Source organism: Vidua macroura, chromosome 14 (genome assembly GCF_024509145.1).
Source record: "Vidua macroura isolate BioBank_ID:100142 chromosome 14, ASM2450914v1, whole genome shotgun sequence".
Taxonomy (NCBI): Eukaryota; Metazoa; Chordata; class Aves; order Passeriformes; family Viduidae; genus Vidua; species Vidua macroura.
This window is the reverse complement of record NC_071584.1, coordinates 11,237,056-11,255,125: the sequence shown is the minus strand read 5'-3', so window position 1 is coordinate 11,255,125 and position 18,070 is coordinate 11,237,056. Positions and strand designations below refer to the sequence as shown.

The following is an 18,070-nucleotide window of genomic DNA, read 5'->3' as shown; positions in this document are numbered from 1 at the left end:
CATTCTGCATCCTGCCATTAGGTATGCACAATGGGAAGGGCTGAACATCCCCTGCTGATTTTACAACAGTCAGTCTTGTTAATAAGAGCAGTAGAGTGTGTTGGTGGGACACTTCCACCAACCAGATAGGTAGCAACAACAATCTCATAACCAAGATCCTCAGCTGTTGGGACTTTAAAGTTTGCTATCCTCTTAAGTATTTTATGAGCACGGGTGAAGAATTCTCAGCTAACCAGGTATCCTATTTTTTCCTGGTTAAATAATTTAATTGCAGTTCTCAATATTCAGAAAAGTCTTTCATTTAAAAGAAGACTCACCTGCTCTCAAAGGAGACATCTCCTGGGATTACATGAGTGCTTTCCTTCCCAATAAGGAATCTGATTCGATCATAGAAGAGCCTTGGAGGGTGCTGAGAGAAGGGTGGTTGGCTGTGCTGAATAAGGTCAAGGGGATCAGGCGAACCCTGGCAGAGAGGACTTGAGTAACAGTTGCTTTGCTGACAACAGTCAGGGTCTACACAGTCTGTCAAGCCATCTAAAATGGAAAGAATGGAAACTTCAGGAAATTGAGCAGTTCTGAGAATAAAGCAGCACATTTATTATCAGAGGGCACAGGAGGGATGTAATCAATGTGAAGACATGCTGATTATGACACAGTCACATTCAATAAAGCATTAATGTACATGCTTAGTCCAGGAGGGTTATTTATCTCAGTCATTAACACTGTATCACCTCACCAAATCCTCACTCAGTGAGAACCTACAAACTAAGTGAAAAGGGAAGAGCAGGACAGTCTTCCCTGCAGACCAGGCAGAAGAAAGTTACTACAATTAGTAGTAATCAGTGCAGTGTGATCCACACTGTGCAGCTGCTCCCTCTAACAGCCCTTTATTGTCAGCACTGCCTGGTCACCCCAGGTGGGACATACACTCACTAACCAGTCCCCAGTAACAAGGTCTGAAATTTACCCAGTTCTCTTAAGTGTCCCCACTGCAGTAGTGAAAAAATGTACTTGTTATGGTTGTCTAACTTCTGTTTTAAGCCCTACAATAGTTTTCCAAGTGGTTTAGGATATTTAATTTTCATTTATTGGTTGCAACACCAGAATGATCCAGAAAGGGCATAATCGTAACTACACTCCTGCAGCACGAATACACACCTTGATTCAGGCTCTATCCCAGTGACCAGACAATTACAGTCTTCTCTATAGATGTTTGCACTATGAAGGCAAATTTGGAAAGTGAAAATAAAGCTATTCCTCCTCTGTCCATTGTCAAGTATGAAAAATAAAAGAAATAACAGTTTTTTTCAGAAATCCACATTTCTTCATGGACAAACTTGCAGCAACATTTGTGGGTGAAATTAAGTTACTAAAATATCTAAGCTTATGATTAAAATTGAAGCACTGAAGTACATCTAAATTAAGCACCTAAATAAAACTTCAAATTGGGCTATTGACATTTAATTGTTTTTATCAGCAACTTAGATGTCCAAATTGGCTAAATTACATACTTAATCAGAAACAGATTTAATAGGAGATGATAATATATCCAACAATCTTCTTCAACATCCACTTTATGACTTAGCAGCTGTGTTGCTTGCATTTAAAGCAAGATAAAGGTGTTTTAACCTTCAACAAAGACACTTCTTTGTCTTTCTAACAAGGTTGGTCTGAATAAATACAGAGTCATCATATCACTGTATGGCTCTCACTTGTGTTAAAATTTGAATGCTATAGGATCAACATGCTGTCAGATATTTTCATTTCATATTTTGACTTTCTATTTTCTGTTCGTACCAACACTCTGAAGTCTATCAAACTGCACCTCCTCTGGGCAAACTGCACCTCAGGGGTGCTCCTGGAGGGAGCAGGGGAGCTCCTCGAGTTTTGTTGTTGATTTTGATGGGTGCGAGACCAATCCCCAGCCAAGCCTACTGCTTTCTCAACAGAGCTCTGTGTGAATGCCCAGTAAACGGCAGCATAAAACACTGACTTTGAAAAGAAAGCAAAAGCCCTTCTACAGAACAAACACATCTAATGAAATGGGCTTTTCTGGCATCTGAAAATCCTTGCCTGACCTTGAGCAAGAGAATTGCTTGGCTGAGCAAAAAATATTAACAAATCTATCCTCTGCAACTGGGAAATCAGAGCAGGCTAGTTTTTGTAAAGATGAGCCAAGGGCAACTGTAGATAGCTAGCAACAATAATCTAGGACCCTCGGCTCCAGCAGAGCTGGCATGGCTACAGGTCAGTGTGTGCTTTCCACATTCCCCAAATCCTGGAGACAACAGGCATCTGCCAGCAGTGGAAGAATAACTTCACAGGGCAATGTTGAGTTTATTGACTTTGAGTGTAAAAGTCACTTTATATTCAGGAAAGCCTAGGAAACAACTGAAATCGGCTAGGAAGTCAGTAAGCTAAAACAATAATGGGGCCTCCAGTCTAAACAAAAGTACACAGGAAGGGATGGAGGAGTTCAGAACATAAACCAGAGTAATTTTCAGTGTGCTCTGATGGAAAAAAATAGAGAGTTTTGGGTCGAAACTTGAAGAGCATGCTTGGAACTGCAAGAAAAAAAATATTGTATTATCTATTTTTTTGTCCAAGGAATGAAGCTCTCTGTATTCTTAATAAGTGAACCAAAAAGCACCAAGTTACAAATGCTTTTCAGCACATCATCCAAGACCACAAACATTAAAGAATTCTACTAGACTTGAAAATGTCATAAAGACATTGAAATCTCTTTCTGTGGTTTATACTGGTAGTGGCTCTGCCAGGGGAAGGGTTATGGCAGTGACAAGTCTTGTTCGAGGAATCAACAGATTTTCTGGAGGATGCCAATTTCTATAAGCTCACCACTGTCTACCTGAGAAACTTGACAATCATTGGTCTAGCAGATTTTGTGCTAATCAGAAAAAAGCAGCAGTTATTTCAGAATAACAGTATCCATGGGGAAGCTATTTTGGAGTAATTTATTCCACACTAGCAATTCTGATTAATTTTTTCCTTGTCAACAAGCTATTAGATGTGGGAAGTGAGCTGACCCGATTCATTTATATAAGAAATAAAAGTGAAAGGTCACAGAAATATTAGAATACGAAGGTCTGCCTAGGAAATAGCTACTAAAGTAACACTTAACTATTTTGTGTTTTCTAATAGAGTCCCCATTTTCCTCTGCTTTGGTCAAGAGCTTACACACCTGGTCACCAATACAGCGCATTCAGGCTGTACACAAAAAGAAACCAAGGAAAGGGAAAGCAGTTTTCCATCTTCCAGTCAGACTCAATTTTCCTCTTTTCTTTGCAGCTTACGTGTCAGCAACATGACTGCCTTATAAACTCTTCCAGGTTCTGCTAATGGAGTTATTTTGGTTTGAATTACTTGCACCCGGTTTCATTTGCCTCTTCAGCCTCCCAGGGCTACAACAGGGAGGGTTCCCCATTAGGAGGGTGTGAAGTCCCAGAAGCACATCTGAACAAGCCATTTTGAGACTGGTGTGTGTCCTAACACTGCTACAAAAGTATGAAGTGCCGCATTCAGCAGGAACAGCTTACAGGCAACAAAGGCTACAAAGTCATCAGAGAAAGAAACTCCTACACAAAAAATCAGTATTAATACGAAGGAGAAGCGTTCTAGGTCACAGACCATCATTCATGGGTTCTCTTTCTCTCTCATGGTGCATTTAATAAAAAGTATTTTGATTGATCAGATGGGAATTTATTTCAATCTCCTCTCACAACCATGCAGAATGAAAAAGAAGACACATGTTAGGCTCAGAGAAGATGCTTCATGGGCAGTAAGGCAGGAGATGCAGAAGTAGCAGCTTCTCTGTGGACTCTTAAAACCATATATTTGGCTCAGACTACCATGTGTATTTTAGGATAATTAACTACAATTGTCTCTTCCAGCTTTTCTCCAAACAATCAACAAAAATTTAGAAGAGAAACCAACTTACATAGAACTGAAAAATATTTTTATAATTTTGTGAAGAAGTAAAATAACAAAACATATGTTTCAGGGTAAATAGGGAACTCGTAAACCAAAACAAAATCTTTGTTCCACTTTAGACTCATTCAAGACATTGGTTTTAAATGAAACAATTTAAAAGAAAAAAAAAAAAAAGAAAATCCAAATCTAAGACCTTGAAAGAAAACTCCTATCATTTAGCACAATATCCATCAAAATGGACCAGGTAAACCAGGCTGGTACAAAATCACAAGCTACATATGGAGGCAGGTTGTGATAATGCAGATTGTATTAGTAAGTGCATGTGAGGATAAAATTTTCAACAAGCCAATCCTATTTGAAATGAGATTTTTAATTCAGGAGAATAACCCAGAAAAAAAATGCCATATAAATCTTGTTTATAAACTATATTGTCAATTCCATTCACTTCAAAGTGCTACAAGTACATTAGTCAGTTCTCAACCAATGGTCACAATTTTAGTTAAATTTCCCTATCAGGGACCAAGTATTAAAAAGCTCACTGTGTTAGTAAATCAGCAGGGTTTCTTTTATATCTCAGGAGACAACAGTCAGGAGTATGAACAAACAACTACAAACAGCAAACACTGTAATTCATACAGCAGGAGAACCCTGTACAATGAAGTTTTTACTGTCAATTACCCCAAAGTGCATCACAGTGTAGGTGCAGACTAAAATGTATTACAGATGTGTAAATGGTTTTGGTTTGTTATTAGCATTTTTAAAATTTATTTTATATGAAAGGCAGGCACATTCACAGTACAGATTTATATAATGAAGTGATTTACATTTTGATGAGTCTGAGATTATGGCTTCCCATCCTCCAGGTACCTTCTTTTGTATGCAAGGACAATTATGAACTGGGATTTTTGTTTTGAAAGTGAATTAGAAAATTAAAATATGTTTAATATTACTGCTAAAACAGAATTCACAAAGATCGACTTCAGGATAGAAAGCACTTCATAGTACTCTTCAATAATTTAAACAACCTCAAAGAGAAGGCAGAGCATGCCAAAACAAGTTTCTCTGTTTTCAGTCACAGCGCTCCTATCTGCGTTGCAATAGATCACAGAACTAGGACAAGATTTTCCCATTCCTTTGCTGGGGAATAGATTTTTTCAGGAAGCCTTCTATAAGGAATGATATTAATATTTATTGGGTCAGGAGTGTGTGTCAATGGAATCACACAAAGTTTTCCATCAAACAAAATACATTTTCTTGCTTATACAGTTTTTTTAATATATATATATATTCCTTATTCAATATGATGGAAGGGATGTCACAAGTGTTGTGAAATTACTTCCTCAGCTATGCTTCTGCTGCAGTCATAGAAGGTTCATGTTGTGCTTGGTACAGCACATTTTCTGATGTACACATTGGGCAGCAATCTCTCTTCTACAGGCATCACCTTCAGCAGCCAGAAAAGTTGGCAATGGACCTGTGGCTATGGACCTACCTCTCCACTGGCTACTTTCCAGCAATATATATCTCTCTACTTTCTATGTCTGGCAAAATGCTGCACAGTGAGTGCATTTCATATGTTTTGCATTTGAGCTCTCCATGTGCTGCAGAATACTTGTGTTATCATTAAAATAAAATAACAGTTGGAAATGAAAAAGGCATTTTGTCAGCTCTAAGTTAATTGCAAGAACATTGAACAAGTCATATCTTCTGTGTCTGATACAAACATCTCTGTCACCTACTTTTCAAATCCCAGCATCTCTATTCTTCTCATCCAGCCTTGTAGTACTTGCAATTCATGAGCACAAATATGGCAATATCACAATAACTCATGTTCCTGAAAATGGATCTATATTCACAATTGGTACAAATTGTCTAGATACAATTTCAGGAGCACCTAAAGACAATAAAGAGACACTGCATGGGGACACTGGTAAGGGGACAAAGAACAAAGTGGTTCACACCAGCAGTGGTGGCTTCCCCACCTCACCAGTGAAGAACACAACTTGCACAGCAGCTTATTTTCTATTAAACCACTGAGACACTTTATTAACTGGCTATGAAAATGAAAAATTCAATCAGACTCTACCTCCCATGTTGCTGATGTTAGTTATTTTAATAAACCATCCACTATCATTAAGTTCTGGTGAGGAAAACATAACTAGCTATAAAACTTACAATTGCTATTCTTCTGCTTAAAAGTTCATTAAATGAGCAGAGCTCTCACTCTTTCAATCTTTTTTCACACATGCAGAAGATGTACTGAAATTAACTACCTGGTTAATGTAAACAAATAAATTTGAAGTTTTATGGTAATGTCAAACCCAGAATACTACAAGAAGTGGTGTAGATGCTTATATGGTGCATGAACATGTATGCAGACAGGCTCACAAAGACATCCTAATGATGCACTTGCTCAGTGACATGAAAATCTAATCTCTAGATTAGATACGTTGTGCTCAGTTTTGGGCACCATGACATAAGATATAAAGCCATTAGAAAATGTCCAAAGCAGAGCAATGAAGATGGTGAAAGCCATCTAGGGGAAGCCCTAAGAGGAACATCAGAGGCCACTTGGCTTGTTCAGCCTGGAGGAGACTGATGAAGACCTCATTGTGGTCTTCAACACCTGCAGAGGGACAGGCACTGATCTCTCCTCTCTGGTGACTTGGGGGAACACTGTGAAGCCATGTCAGGGGAAGTTTAGGTTGGATATTAGGAAAAGGTTCTTCACCCAGAGGGTGTAGGGTACTGGAACAGGCTTTCCTGGAAAGCTGTCACAACACAAAACCTGACAGAGTTCAAGAAGCGTTTGGATAACACTCTCAGATACATGGTGTGATTTTTGGGGCTGTTCCATGCAGGGTCAGGAGCCACACTTGGATGATGCTTGTGGGTCCTGTTCAACTCAGGATATTCTATAATTCTGTAAGTACCAATAACTTTCATTTTCACTGCTGCAGAGCTATCCAGAGGGTGTGTGTGCATCAAGTGCACTCCTGCTCCGTCTATACTGATCCCAGTGAGGGCAAGCCAGAGATGGAGCTGTGAGATCTATGTTCAGAACATTTTCACAGAAAGTAAAAAATGGTATTTAAGTGTCTCCTTAAATATTGCCTATGCTGACTTTATTCACCACAGGCTCAGTTCAGTCTAATTAGTGTTGCCAGGAATCTAAGCAAACAGAATCAAAGAAGAACTTCAGAAGAGACGAAGCAGCAGCAGCAGCAACTGTCAAGAGTCTCTAATGCTTATTCATATGCATTAATTCAAAGTGCCCAAATTGTATCCATAATACATAGCAGGCAGCAGACAGTGAGGCTGTTAACTGGGAACGCTGGTGTTTATATAAGGAAACCCATCAGTGTACCTATGGAAAGGCTGTGAGTGCTTTACCCACTGAGTACCAGCAGTGTTTGGTCTTCCACACTCGGGACAATATGAATATATCAGGGTTTTCAGAAACTCTAAGTATCCCTAGAGAGTCCTCGCTGCTCAGCAACAATGAAAACCATTCCCATCAGTATTATTTATATTGGGTAATAATAGCATATTACTTATATATGGACTCAATATCTCTGTGATGGATAGGTTATTAAAACGCCAATGGACGGGTCAGAAATACATCAATATTTTAGCAGCACTGGTTATCAACCCAAGGCTATGCTGAGTCATATATTTCTTTGTGCTTGGAAAAGCTTGGAGAATGCTACAATAACTGTCTGAAGTGACTGAAGGCATATTTGGAAAAGAACTCAAAGCTTGTAGTAAACAGCACTTTCCTTAAAAACAAACAGGCAAGATTGATTCATGAAAGGCAAATGATAAAAGGAGAGGCAGGCAAATTTAAAAGAGATCTGTATCAAAGAAACTAATGGGAGTGACAGGCTGCAACTTTCAGCTTGAGACAAAGACCTGTTTGTGCAGCAGCTGGGTAAGTGTATGTCCAAAAACCAAGCAAATTGTAGCTTGGCTACAACTGAGTGTGGTGTGACCCCTGAGTCACCCCTGGTGTCACACCCCTGGTGTGACCCCCCAGTGCCCTGTGTGTCCCCACACCTCAGCAGTGTGTTCTGCCTCCTGCCCCAAGACACAGGCACCTTGCCTGCAAAGAGCTCAGCAGAGCCTTCTAGAGATCTTCTGGAGCTACTGGAGCTTCCAGTGAATCTAAATTAGTGGCAGGACATGAGGAAATGACCTGCTCAGTGAGCTGAATGGCCATCTTAATAAACTGAAATCATGTCCATTGAGACAGTGAAAGAAGGAGGATAAGGAATGGGGAATTATGCTGAGGGAAGCCACAGTGAGGGAAAGGCCCCACTGCAAAGGACACCTGCTTGACTCCTTGGCATTTTTTAATGGACATCGCACTGCTAACAGACTGCAGAAGCACTCCATGAGAGCAAGTGCAAACCATGCCATCGTGCATCTGTTATAATGCTAAGACCTTTCCACTGATATTTGTAGTGATATTTGAACAGGTAAACATGCCCTTAAGTCTGCGAGCAGGAAAAAGCTAACAGAGAGTTATGAGCTGGAATGGGAAAGGCAGTTCTGGTACAGCCAGGGAACAAGTGCAGCGAATCCTAATGGGGCTCTAAAAGAAATTGTACTTTCCCTGCCCCCGAGAATAGTTCCACATGTGTTTTATCTTACTCCAGCAGTAACTGCACTGAAGGGATCTTGGTGCTTCAGTGGCTGCAGGACCAGGAAGCCTGTGAATATGCTTATGGCTTTTCTTTATATGATCATATCAGTCCTTAAAAAATGAGTTCAAGACTTACCCCCCCTCAAAGCTTTTGTGCTCTTAATACAGGGTAAACAACAACACTAACTCTTCCTCATGCCAATTAAATGACATTATTGAACCGTTATAGTTGGGACTCACCTGCATTTTTTTTACCGTGTCTCTAAGTGTAGTTTTAAATGATAAAAATTTCAGGTTTTCCATCCCCGAAAGTACTATGTGACAAATTAACTGAAAAAATAACTTAAAACTGCGCAAAATTATCCCTTTATCTAAGTCCTAAAATTAGAGTTTGTTTGAAATTATAATTGCTGAACTTTACTACAGCTTTGTTCTTTGGTGGTGACCTCCTCCTCATGAACTTGAAGCACAATATGAGTGAGATATAAATGTTTGATTTAAACACAACTGGAATGATTAAGACCTTTGCTAGGTGAGAATTCCATGCTTTGGCCTATACAAGGGCACTTAATTATCTCTTGGGCTCCATGTCACTGACTGTGATCAAATCCTAAGGCCTTAGGAAGCTACCACCTGTCAGCTGTTTAACTCACCTGAGTGCAAGCTCTTAACTCACCTCAGCTGCAGGTGAAAATACTAATAACTTCCATCCTGATGAACCTACTCCAGGTGTGTAACTTGATGGATGGAAACTTGCTATGTCATCATAATATTCTCACAGTCTAATGCTCAACCTCCCAGCAAACAAGACTTAAGAGGTAATGTCACACCTCCTTCCCAATGCCTGCTTTTGCTGTTGTATTGGTATACAAACCCTGAAACACACAGCTTCTGATTTCACCCAACACTGGTATAACTCCAATGACTTTAGGGGAATTTTTCTGATTTATACTTATGCCAAATCAGGTCATACAAACTTCATATATATATAAAGATAAGTGGTTATAATATGTAGATATCATTTTCTTTTCTTACAGGAAATTGTGAAGAAAACTTAATTACATTTAGCCCATCTGTAGTAGTCAGATTAATTAAATATTTCTCTCTGCACTTATCTCTAATTTTAATGTCAACAGAGCTGTCCTAGTCCATGTTATGTTCCCATTAAAAAGGGAAAAGAAAATTGCTTTTAAAACCTGCAGTGAAATGATGTGAAGTGTCTGCCTTAAACTGACAAATTCAAGGAGATTTAGAGTTAAAAGTGCCAACTCTTCCAATAACTTACTGTTATTGCAGAATATAAAGCACCCAAAATCACAGTACAGGGCAGTTTATACAGAGCCAGTTCACAGAGTGTATCAGAAAATGCTTTCCATACATTACAAGCTAAGCAGGGTTTTAGTGGGCAGATTTAAGAGTGCAGGCGGGTGAGTCAGTGGCTCGGACAGCGGGGGAGAGCAGTGACAGATGGGAGAGCACAGGGGGGCAGGGACGCCAGCTGTGGGACCTTGTGTGACAGGGACACACACTAGTGCAGGAGAGCACAGACAGTGGGCAGAGACAGGGCTCTTGGACCTCTTGGAAATAAAGTGGAAAAGGAAGGATATGAGAGGACTAAGGTGATTTTGAATAGGGTTCAGAAATGAGGAAGCCTTTGCCAAAGGACAGCAGGGTCTTAGAGCCCACAGGATACAAAATCAGAAGGTCTCAAAATATATCTGTAAATGAGGAATCATCACTGAGTCAGAACGTTTCTATTGAGGTCCCACAGTGACCTCAGTTCTTGGACCTACATCAGGCTTAATTTATCAATGACCTAGAAGAAAACAGACAATCATCATAGCAAGGTTTGCCTCTACAGTCAAGTGTAAGATCTCATCCAGGACACTGATATGGTCTTTAGGTGTGACACAATAAGATAATATGCATTTTAATACATCTCCATGTGCAATCTAAGAAAAAAAAAATTACCATGTTTGGGGCTGATCATAAAATCATAGAACTGTATGGGTTGGAAGGGACCTTAAAGATCACCTTGTTCCAACCACCTGCTGTGGGGAGGGACATCTTGCACTGTTGCAGGTTTCTCAAAGCCTCATCCAACCTGGCCTTGAATCCACTCTCTGGATGAGAAAGCTGCACAGCTCTGAGGATGGGACAAGCACACGGTAAAGGGTGGTAGCAGGTGAAGGAGAGAAAAGCAGAAGTCCTTGACTGTTCAGTAAATAAGTATTCCTAAAACAGATAGGAAAAATTAACTCTGAGAGAAACCATTCAGGAATATTGTGGCTTCTCTTCCACTGGCAAGTTTGAAATAGAGGTGGATGTTTCTTCTTTAAAAAAAAAAAAAGGTTCCAGCTCTTGTGTTAGAACAAACTAATATTGGAAAGGAAGCAGAGACCAGTGTATGAAAGAACTACATTTTCTCCAGCAAACCTAAAACTTATGCAACCTTAGAATGAAATCAAGATCACAGAGAACTGAGGGGAGCATCTAGTGCCAAATGCCCTTGGTTCAACTGATAAAAAGGAGCAAATTATTATTTCAGTACAGGGCTCTTTTTACAGTACTTTCCAAAATCTCTTCTGCACACTTTCTACACTAGTTTCCCCAACAGTCCTTCAAAAGTAGGTCCAGATAATTGCAAGAACATGTGCTGTGTCTCAGTAGAAATATTAAGAGAGACTAATGTTAAAAGCAACTGCAAATGTGCAGTTTATGCTGCAAATATATTAAATTAATAATAATAGAAGACTAAGTGGATGCGTTTTGACAGGCACGGAGGTTTTTTTCATTTGGATATCTCTTGGCTGTTTTTTCTGAAAGACTGACAGAATTATGAGGAAGAATAGAAAGGAGATACAGGAAATTATCTATTACACTTTTGTTTTGTTTTGCTTTTTATGAGAAAAAAGCAAATACTGGGATGGTAAATATGGCCACAGATATTTTCTGCCTTCAGTAGCATCCAGCACAAGGGTCTGTTCCCTCACTGTGCTACTTCAGATGAAGTCAGTGGAACAACTGTCTTGAGCAAACAGACAAACATTGGCATTTTGTGATAAAAAGGCAAGCATACACCAAAACTATGGATTTAAATGGCAGTCAAGGATGTGACAGATAAACAGAGACACATGAATTATGTATCATACCTCCATCATTGTCCAGGTTATCTGCACACACCATTTCCATGACAACGTTACATCCCGAGCCACTCCAGCCCACTTGACAAACACAGTGCCACCCATTCTGATCAAGAGTGCACCTCCCATTTCCATAACAGAGACCTGGGCAACCATCTAAAATAGAAAGTGTGAAAAAAAAAGCCTTCATGAAGGGATATTTTCAATTTTGCAGTTGCAATTATTCATTAACATTCTTCTAGCACCGCCTTCAAATGATCACAGCTTGGGAGCCACTTACATTTCTGGCCAAATATGGAAAAATTCCCAACTCTGTCCTTCCCTTTGCTTGCCTAAAAGTAGTTTCTCAGTGAACAATGAGGATTTTTTTAGTGTTTAATATTTTGTGCACAGGAAAAAAAGTGAGTAAAGTCATGCTATAAAGTTCTGAAGTCATGTCCATCTCTTTCTCTATTGAAAAATAAACTGTAGTTCACTAACAATATCACACACACATATCAAGATTTATATGAGAGATACACATGGAAAATATTGTCTAAATGACAAACTGGCATCTGTGGACATAATCCTACACATTGCAGGGAGTGGAAGTGACCTTTTTATTCTGTTCATAAATACTCATCTGACTGAGAAAAAGCCAATTTGATTTATGCTACAACACACTCTTTCCACAGAAGGCAATTGAGGGAGCACTGCCTTCCTGTTCCACTTTCTTCCTTTATAGCTGATTCCAACAGGACCAGCACATGCCCTTTGGTGGTGGTGCTGATTCTAGATCAAAACTGGACCAAGGACTGTAGCATCCTCTTGATTATAGACTTGCAAGCTCTGAATCAATAGTAATTTGGACATTCACATCTAGATTTCCTGCCTGTAAGAGTGAGACAGGAATGGTCTCTTGGATGTGTACACTCATGTCCATCTGCTTGCATAGTGCAGTGCCAGCTCAGACATTTGTCAGATCCTCACCATGTCACACACGGAGCCAAAGGACAATGGATAAAGCTCAGCAGCAAGTTTGACAGAGTGAGTGGCATCACTTCTAAGCTGGCTCCTTTCTTTTTGCCAGGATGGACATGCAGGGTCTGAAAGCCCCTGTGCACCTGATACTGATCATCAACACATAGGTGTTATCAGAGAGAGGGTTTTTTTGAGGAGGAAAGAATCAGTGCCTGACAGCCCCAAGATGCTCCAAATTGAGTTTGGAGGAGCCAGTCAGAGCGTCTGGTCTGTCAGGCTGTGATTCACAGCCCCACATGCAGCACATTTCCTGGTAACTTTACATGAGACACATGATCTCCCTCCTTCTCACCCTTGGCTCAGTTTAAAAATCACATCTGCAAACAGAGGAATCTGAGAGTCTGACTCTTGCTCAGAAAAACTGGAGATGGGTGGCACAATTTTCTCACACTGAGTTATGGAAGATGCTATTCCAAAACAACATGAACTTGGCAACCATCAGAGATACAATAAAAACCTCTTTCAGGGAGTTGGGGGAAAGGGCAGGATGTGAGAGCTCTTTTGGGTAATGTGGATGTTTTTCCACTTTCAGTCACTGTCCTGCTGAGTTAATTAATTTCTTGTACATGGTTATATTTTGCTGCTGTGTATGCTACTGTGTACTATGTATACCCTCTAAGTCTAAAAATGCAATAAAATGAATGGTTATGTGCTTTTATTATTATCTAATTCCAAAGAAATAAAACACGAAACAGAAAATAAGCACTGAGATCTTTCTGAACGAATGGCTAGTTTGGTATTTCAGTGAGCAGCATTTTTGGCAGGGGCTGTGCACCACTGCTCTGCCTGGCGTGGGCCAGGCACAGGGACTGCTGCCACCCTGGGGAAGGCTCTCACACTGACCTGCGGCGAGACACGGGGGTCAAATGAACAGCACCAGACACAAAGCAACATCAAATATAACTCTTGTATCAAATGATCTGAAGAGAACTAGATCACATCTGGCACAGACAGCTTTAGAAAACAAGATTACTGCTCTACCAAAAGAAACTTACTTCAAGCATAATTGACAAAAGAATACTTTTTTTACTTCTTATGGGAGACAGTATCAACACAAGCTTTTTAGCAAGTTCTCAGCTCTGGCATTACTTTGGATGGTAAACAAGAGCAAAAAATGAATTTGCCTAACACAGCACATCAGATGGCCCTGTAAAACATGCTTACATTGGTAGAACTTTGCAAATGAGTTGAGCACATATTAAAAACTGCATTTTCTGCAGTCAATCTCTGTGTATGCATATATATCTATATATATCTCCATAAACAAATGTGTCATCTATTCTGGGAATCTAGCAGTACAGAAGCTCAAACAAAATGAGTAACAGAAAACACTCCATTCCCAATACTTTTGTGTATTTTCATTATTTTTTTGGAATGCTGATATGAAAAACTTACCTTGAACAGCATCTAAGTAGTGAGCTTAAAAAAGAAAAGAACAAAACTGAGATGGATCAAACTTCTGTACCAAATGAAAATACATTTGCTTATGGCTTGACACCTGGGGGTTAGATATAAAATGTCTCCCTCTTCCTGCAGGCAGATCTATTCCTGCTGCTGTGACCAGAGCACTGTGTTTGTGATCGTTCTCCATTTGATGACAAGCGTGCAGGGACCACACCTGGCACTGCCTACAATGTGAACAGCAGGTCTTTTTATGTTTTTAAGTATTTTGGTCCTTCACTGGATTTGCTCTAAACAATCTTCAGAAAATTAGGCTGTTCTTCCATCACAAACCTAATTCTTGATTTAGCGAATCTGATTTAGTGAATTCTAGAGCCAGAGAATGAATTATCTTAAAATGCTCCAGATAAAGATAACACATTCTAGAATTTTTTTCAAGAAATAAATGTGAGACCTTACGCTGCTCATCTCTGAAAATTAGATAATAATCTCACTTTGGGACGTTTTAGGGAGAAACACTCTTAGACTTTGCAAAAAACTGTTGAATTTCATTAAAAATATAACTATTACATTTTTTATAGTAGACTAATGACTTCTAAAAAGATCTGAAAGCTTTACCTTATTAGGAATATTGTTAGCAGTCAGCTCTAGGAAAAACACCATTAGCAGTAAGTAAAATATGTAAATCCTCAGACAGAAAGGCAAGAGATTTAATGCAGGAATTACATTAGGTAAATAATAGCTTAGTCTCACACCTTCTAATTTTTAAACATTTTTTTCTTTCCTGACTACAAATTCACATATGAACACATCCCAAAGATAAGTTAGGACTGAGCTATCTTTCCTTTCTGTGGTTTTTTTTTTTTTAATTAATTAATCTGTTATTTCCTCTATACAGAAAGCTGTGCCATGTTGCTGTTCTGTGGGACAGAGTGCAGAGGCACCTTTTTTACACCTGCCTGGACTCTGAGTTCTGCTTTTCCAAATAGATTTCAATCAGAATGATGCCAATCTGTGTAGGACTGGATTAAGATTTTATGTATTTCATTTCTTGAGGTAGAAAAGCCCCTTACCAATGGTGCAGTGGTCCCCTTCCCATCCTGGGCTGCACTCACACTTCCCATCCTTGCACTGCCCGTGCTCGGCACAGTGGGAGTGGCAGGTCCGTTCTTCACAGGTGGGTCCCACCCAGCCCTCTTCACACTGGCATATCCCTCTGGAGCAGACACCGTGGCTGCCACAGTCCAGGGTACACAGCTCTGCACAGAAAAACAAAAGTACACCACGTGGAACAGCACTGTCATACTGCAAATCAACTTTGCATCAAGACTAATTCACTTCTGTATGAATATCACTCATCAGCTGGATCAAACATGGGATTTTGTCACTCATTACAGACCTTAAGCAATCTGGTTCCCTCCTTCTTTAGCAGTTGTCAGATCATTTATTTTTTCGGGGTGGGGACTGCAAATGATGGCTTTGCAGAGGGCAGAGTAGTAAGTCTGAAGCAGACAAACAACGACACGTATCTTTTGACTAATTCTTCTGAGACTCAATTCTAAAATCTCTTACAAACTCAAATATTGTGAACTGAATTAAAGAATAAAGTAGCACATAAAATATATATAAGCAAACCAATCTTTTAGGTATTAAAATGTTTTTAGGGATGACAAAAAGGCCTTCACTTGCAGTACAGAGAGCCACCAGAAAAGGAGACGAGGCAAGCACTCTGACAGCAGCATGTAACATTACATGACTAGTTCTAAAATGACTTTCAAGAATTCAGACTTTTTTTTCCTTCCTGACCTTCATGAGTCAACTGCTAAGAAACCAGGAAAGCTGTTTCAAATAATATCTCCTTCATTGCCCTTGGAAGAATTTCTCTACCTGGGCACTGTAGAACAGCCCTGATTGTGAAGTGGTATGAAAGTCCTGAATTGTTTCAATACAGCACCATACGCTAATTGCAATTCTATTTCTATGTATACTAAAGCTGTTCTGTGAAAAGAATGGTTTCATTATAGAAAGGTTCCATGTAGTTTGAATTTATTTAGAATACTTATTGTAAAGACACAGAATTTGCTTGTTATCCTGCAATTAACCTGCTACAGAAATGTCTCTTCCTTCTTCCTCTCGGAAAGCAGCTGATTGCACTTAATGTATAAGCCAAACATTCGTGTCTGCTCAGATTTCAAATGTCAGAGGTACATATTTAGTTGTGGAAGAATTTTTCCCTTGGCAGATTTTAAACAATGATCATTTAGATCTTGGAACTATTGTATATAAACATCCTTAAACGCATTTGTAGTGACAAATGCTATCACTTACATACCAAGAAAAGTTTTTAAAGTTTAAATTGAAATCTTATCTTCCAATCATTTTAACACAAAGGAAAAAGCAGCACAGAGCTGGAACAGCACAGTGACATGAAAGACATGCTGGGCTCTGTCTTGAGTGAGAGCTTAGTCCTTATTTTTGTTAATAGCCAGGGTAACAGCACAGTGCACAATCAAAAGGATGAGTGAGTGACAAACTGCAAGAGCATTGTCCAACTCAAATTCAGAAGCAGAAGGCATGATAAAGAACATCACACAAAATTCAGTAAAAGCAACTGCAAAGTACTGTCCTTAGGAAGTCAAAATCAGCTATATAGAAAATAATAATATTTAATATTCGGACAAGGAGTTGTGTTGTACTGGAGTACAAGATAAAAATAATTATCTGATGATATGATTTTATGATATTCCTGAAAACAATATGTAAGACAAGAAAAGAGACTGCTCTGTTATATCAAAATGAAAAACTGCGCTGAGTCTGGGCATTATACCTTAGAAAGTCTTGATTGCTGCCTGCTGATCATGTATTCATCTACTGCTTCATGCCTTGGACTGCCTGCCTGCAGGTACTGGAAAGGTTTTCTTCCCCCTTGCTGCATAATTTGTCTTGGCTCTTTTGTTTTGTTACTTGTTTGTTCCTTGGAAACTTGGGAGGTCACTTGGAGGACTACAGGAGGACTTGCTTTCTTATTCCATTGGTACTCAAGATGTCCAAATACTTGCTCCTATGTTTAGGAAGTAAATTGATCCCACCAGATCACGAAAGCATCCCCAAGCACTCCCCAAGCAGACTGGCAGAGGATCACTGATTTTATTTGAACCTATTGTTCCAGCTTGGGCACCAGCCTACTCCTAAAGTTAAATCTAGAAAATACTTTAAGAATTTAGGCTGCTAGAGGGACGTGTTTGATCTCCCCTGATCTCCCTCTAGTTCATTATAATTATTGTTTTTGATATTTTACTTAAAGTGGCAAAGATTGTTAAGAGGATATTAAGAAATATTGTGTAGTTTACAATATACTGAGGTAAGTGGAACTGGTGGTCTTTTTGACCCTCTGGATTGACATTCTACTACACAGATTTTTGCAGCTTTGAGACTGAAATACAGAAATGGCGATGGCTGAAGTGGGTAAACAAAGCAATACATAGAACTTCTGACCCCGTCAGCAGTGCTAGCAGCTCCTGCCTCTGCCTGTAGACAGATCCAAGAACCAGCTGTGGAAAACCTTGAACACATTCCCACACATGGCATGCATGGCTGCACCCCATGTCTGTCTACCCTGCACAATCTAATCATGACAAACTCATCTTCCAAACAAACAAAAGAAATAGCAGCACGGAGCTGAAGGCAATGTAGACACATTCCTACCACAGGAACAGATCTTGCACACATTTCCCTTTTAAAACCAAAAAATTAAACAGACCTTAATGTGTCAGAAAGTTTCCCACTGTTTTCCCTACACATGGAATACAATGTTTAAACACAACTTAAGGTCCTAATCTTTAATGAAGTGGAGATTCTAGATTTCCTATCTTATTAAAAAATATCCTAGATCAATACATACAGTCTTCACTCA

The 18,070-nt window shown here is 39.4% G+C and overlaps 1 protein-coding gene across 1 annotated transcript in view; it reads right to left on the bottom strand.

Annotated features, from left to right (window-relative positions):
* TENM1 (teneurin transmembrane protein 1) overlaps window positions 1-18,070 on the bottom strand; it is a 305,637-nt gene that overhangs the window by 78,935 nt on the left and 208,632 nt on the right. The window contains exons 12-15 of the mRNA XM_053990269.1: window positions 15,231-15,416; window positions 14,152-14,175; window positions 11,746-11,892; window positions 318-534 (exon numbers count right to left, since the gene is read on the bottom strand). Coding sequence (XP_053846244.1) covers window positions 318-534; window positions 11,746-11,892; window positions 14,152-14,175; window positions 15,231-15,416 — 574 coding nt within the window. The remainder of the gene's footprint in view (window positions 1-317; window positions 535-11,745; window positions 11,893-14,151; window positions 14,176-15,230; window positions 15,417-18,070) is intronic.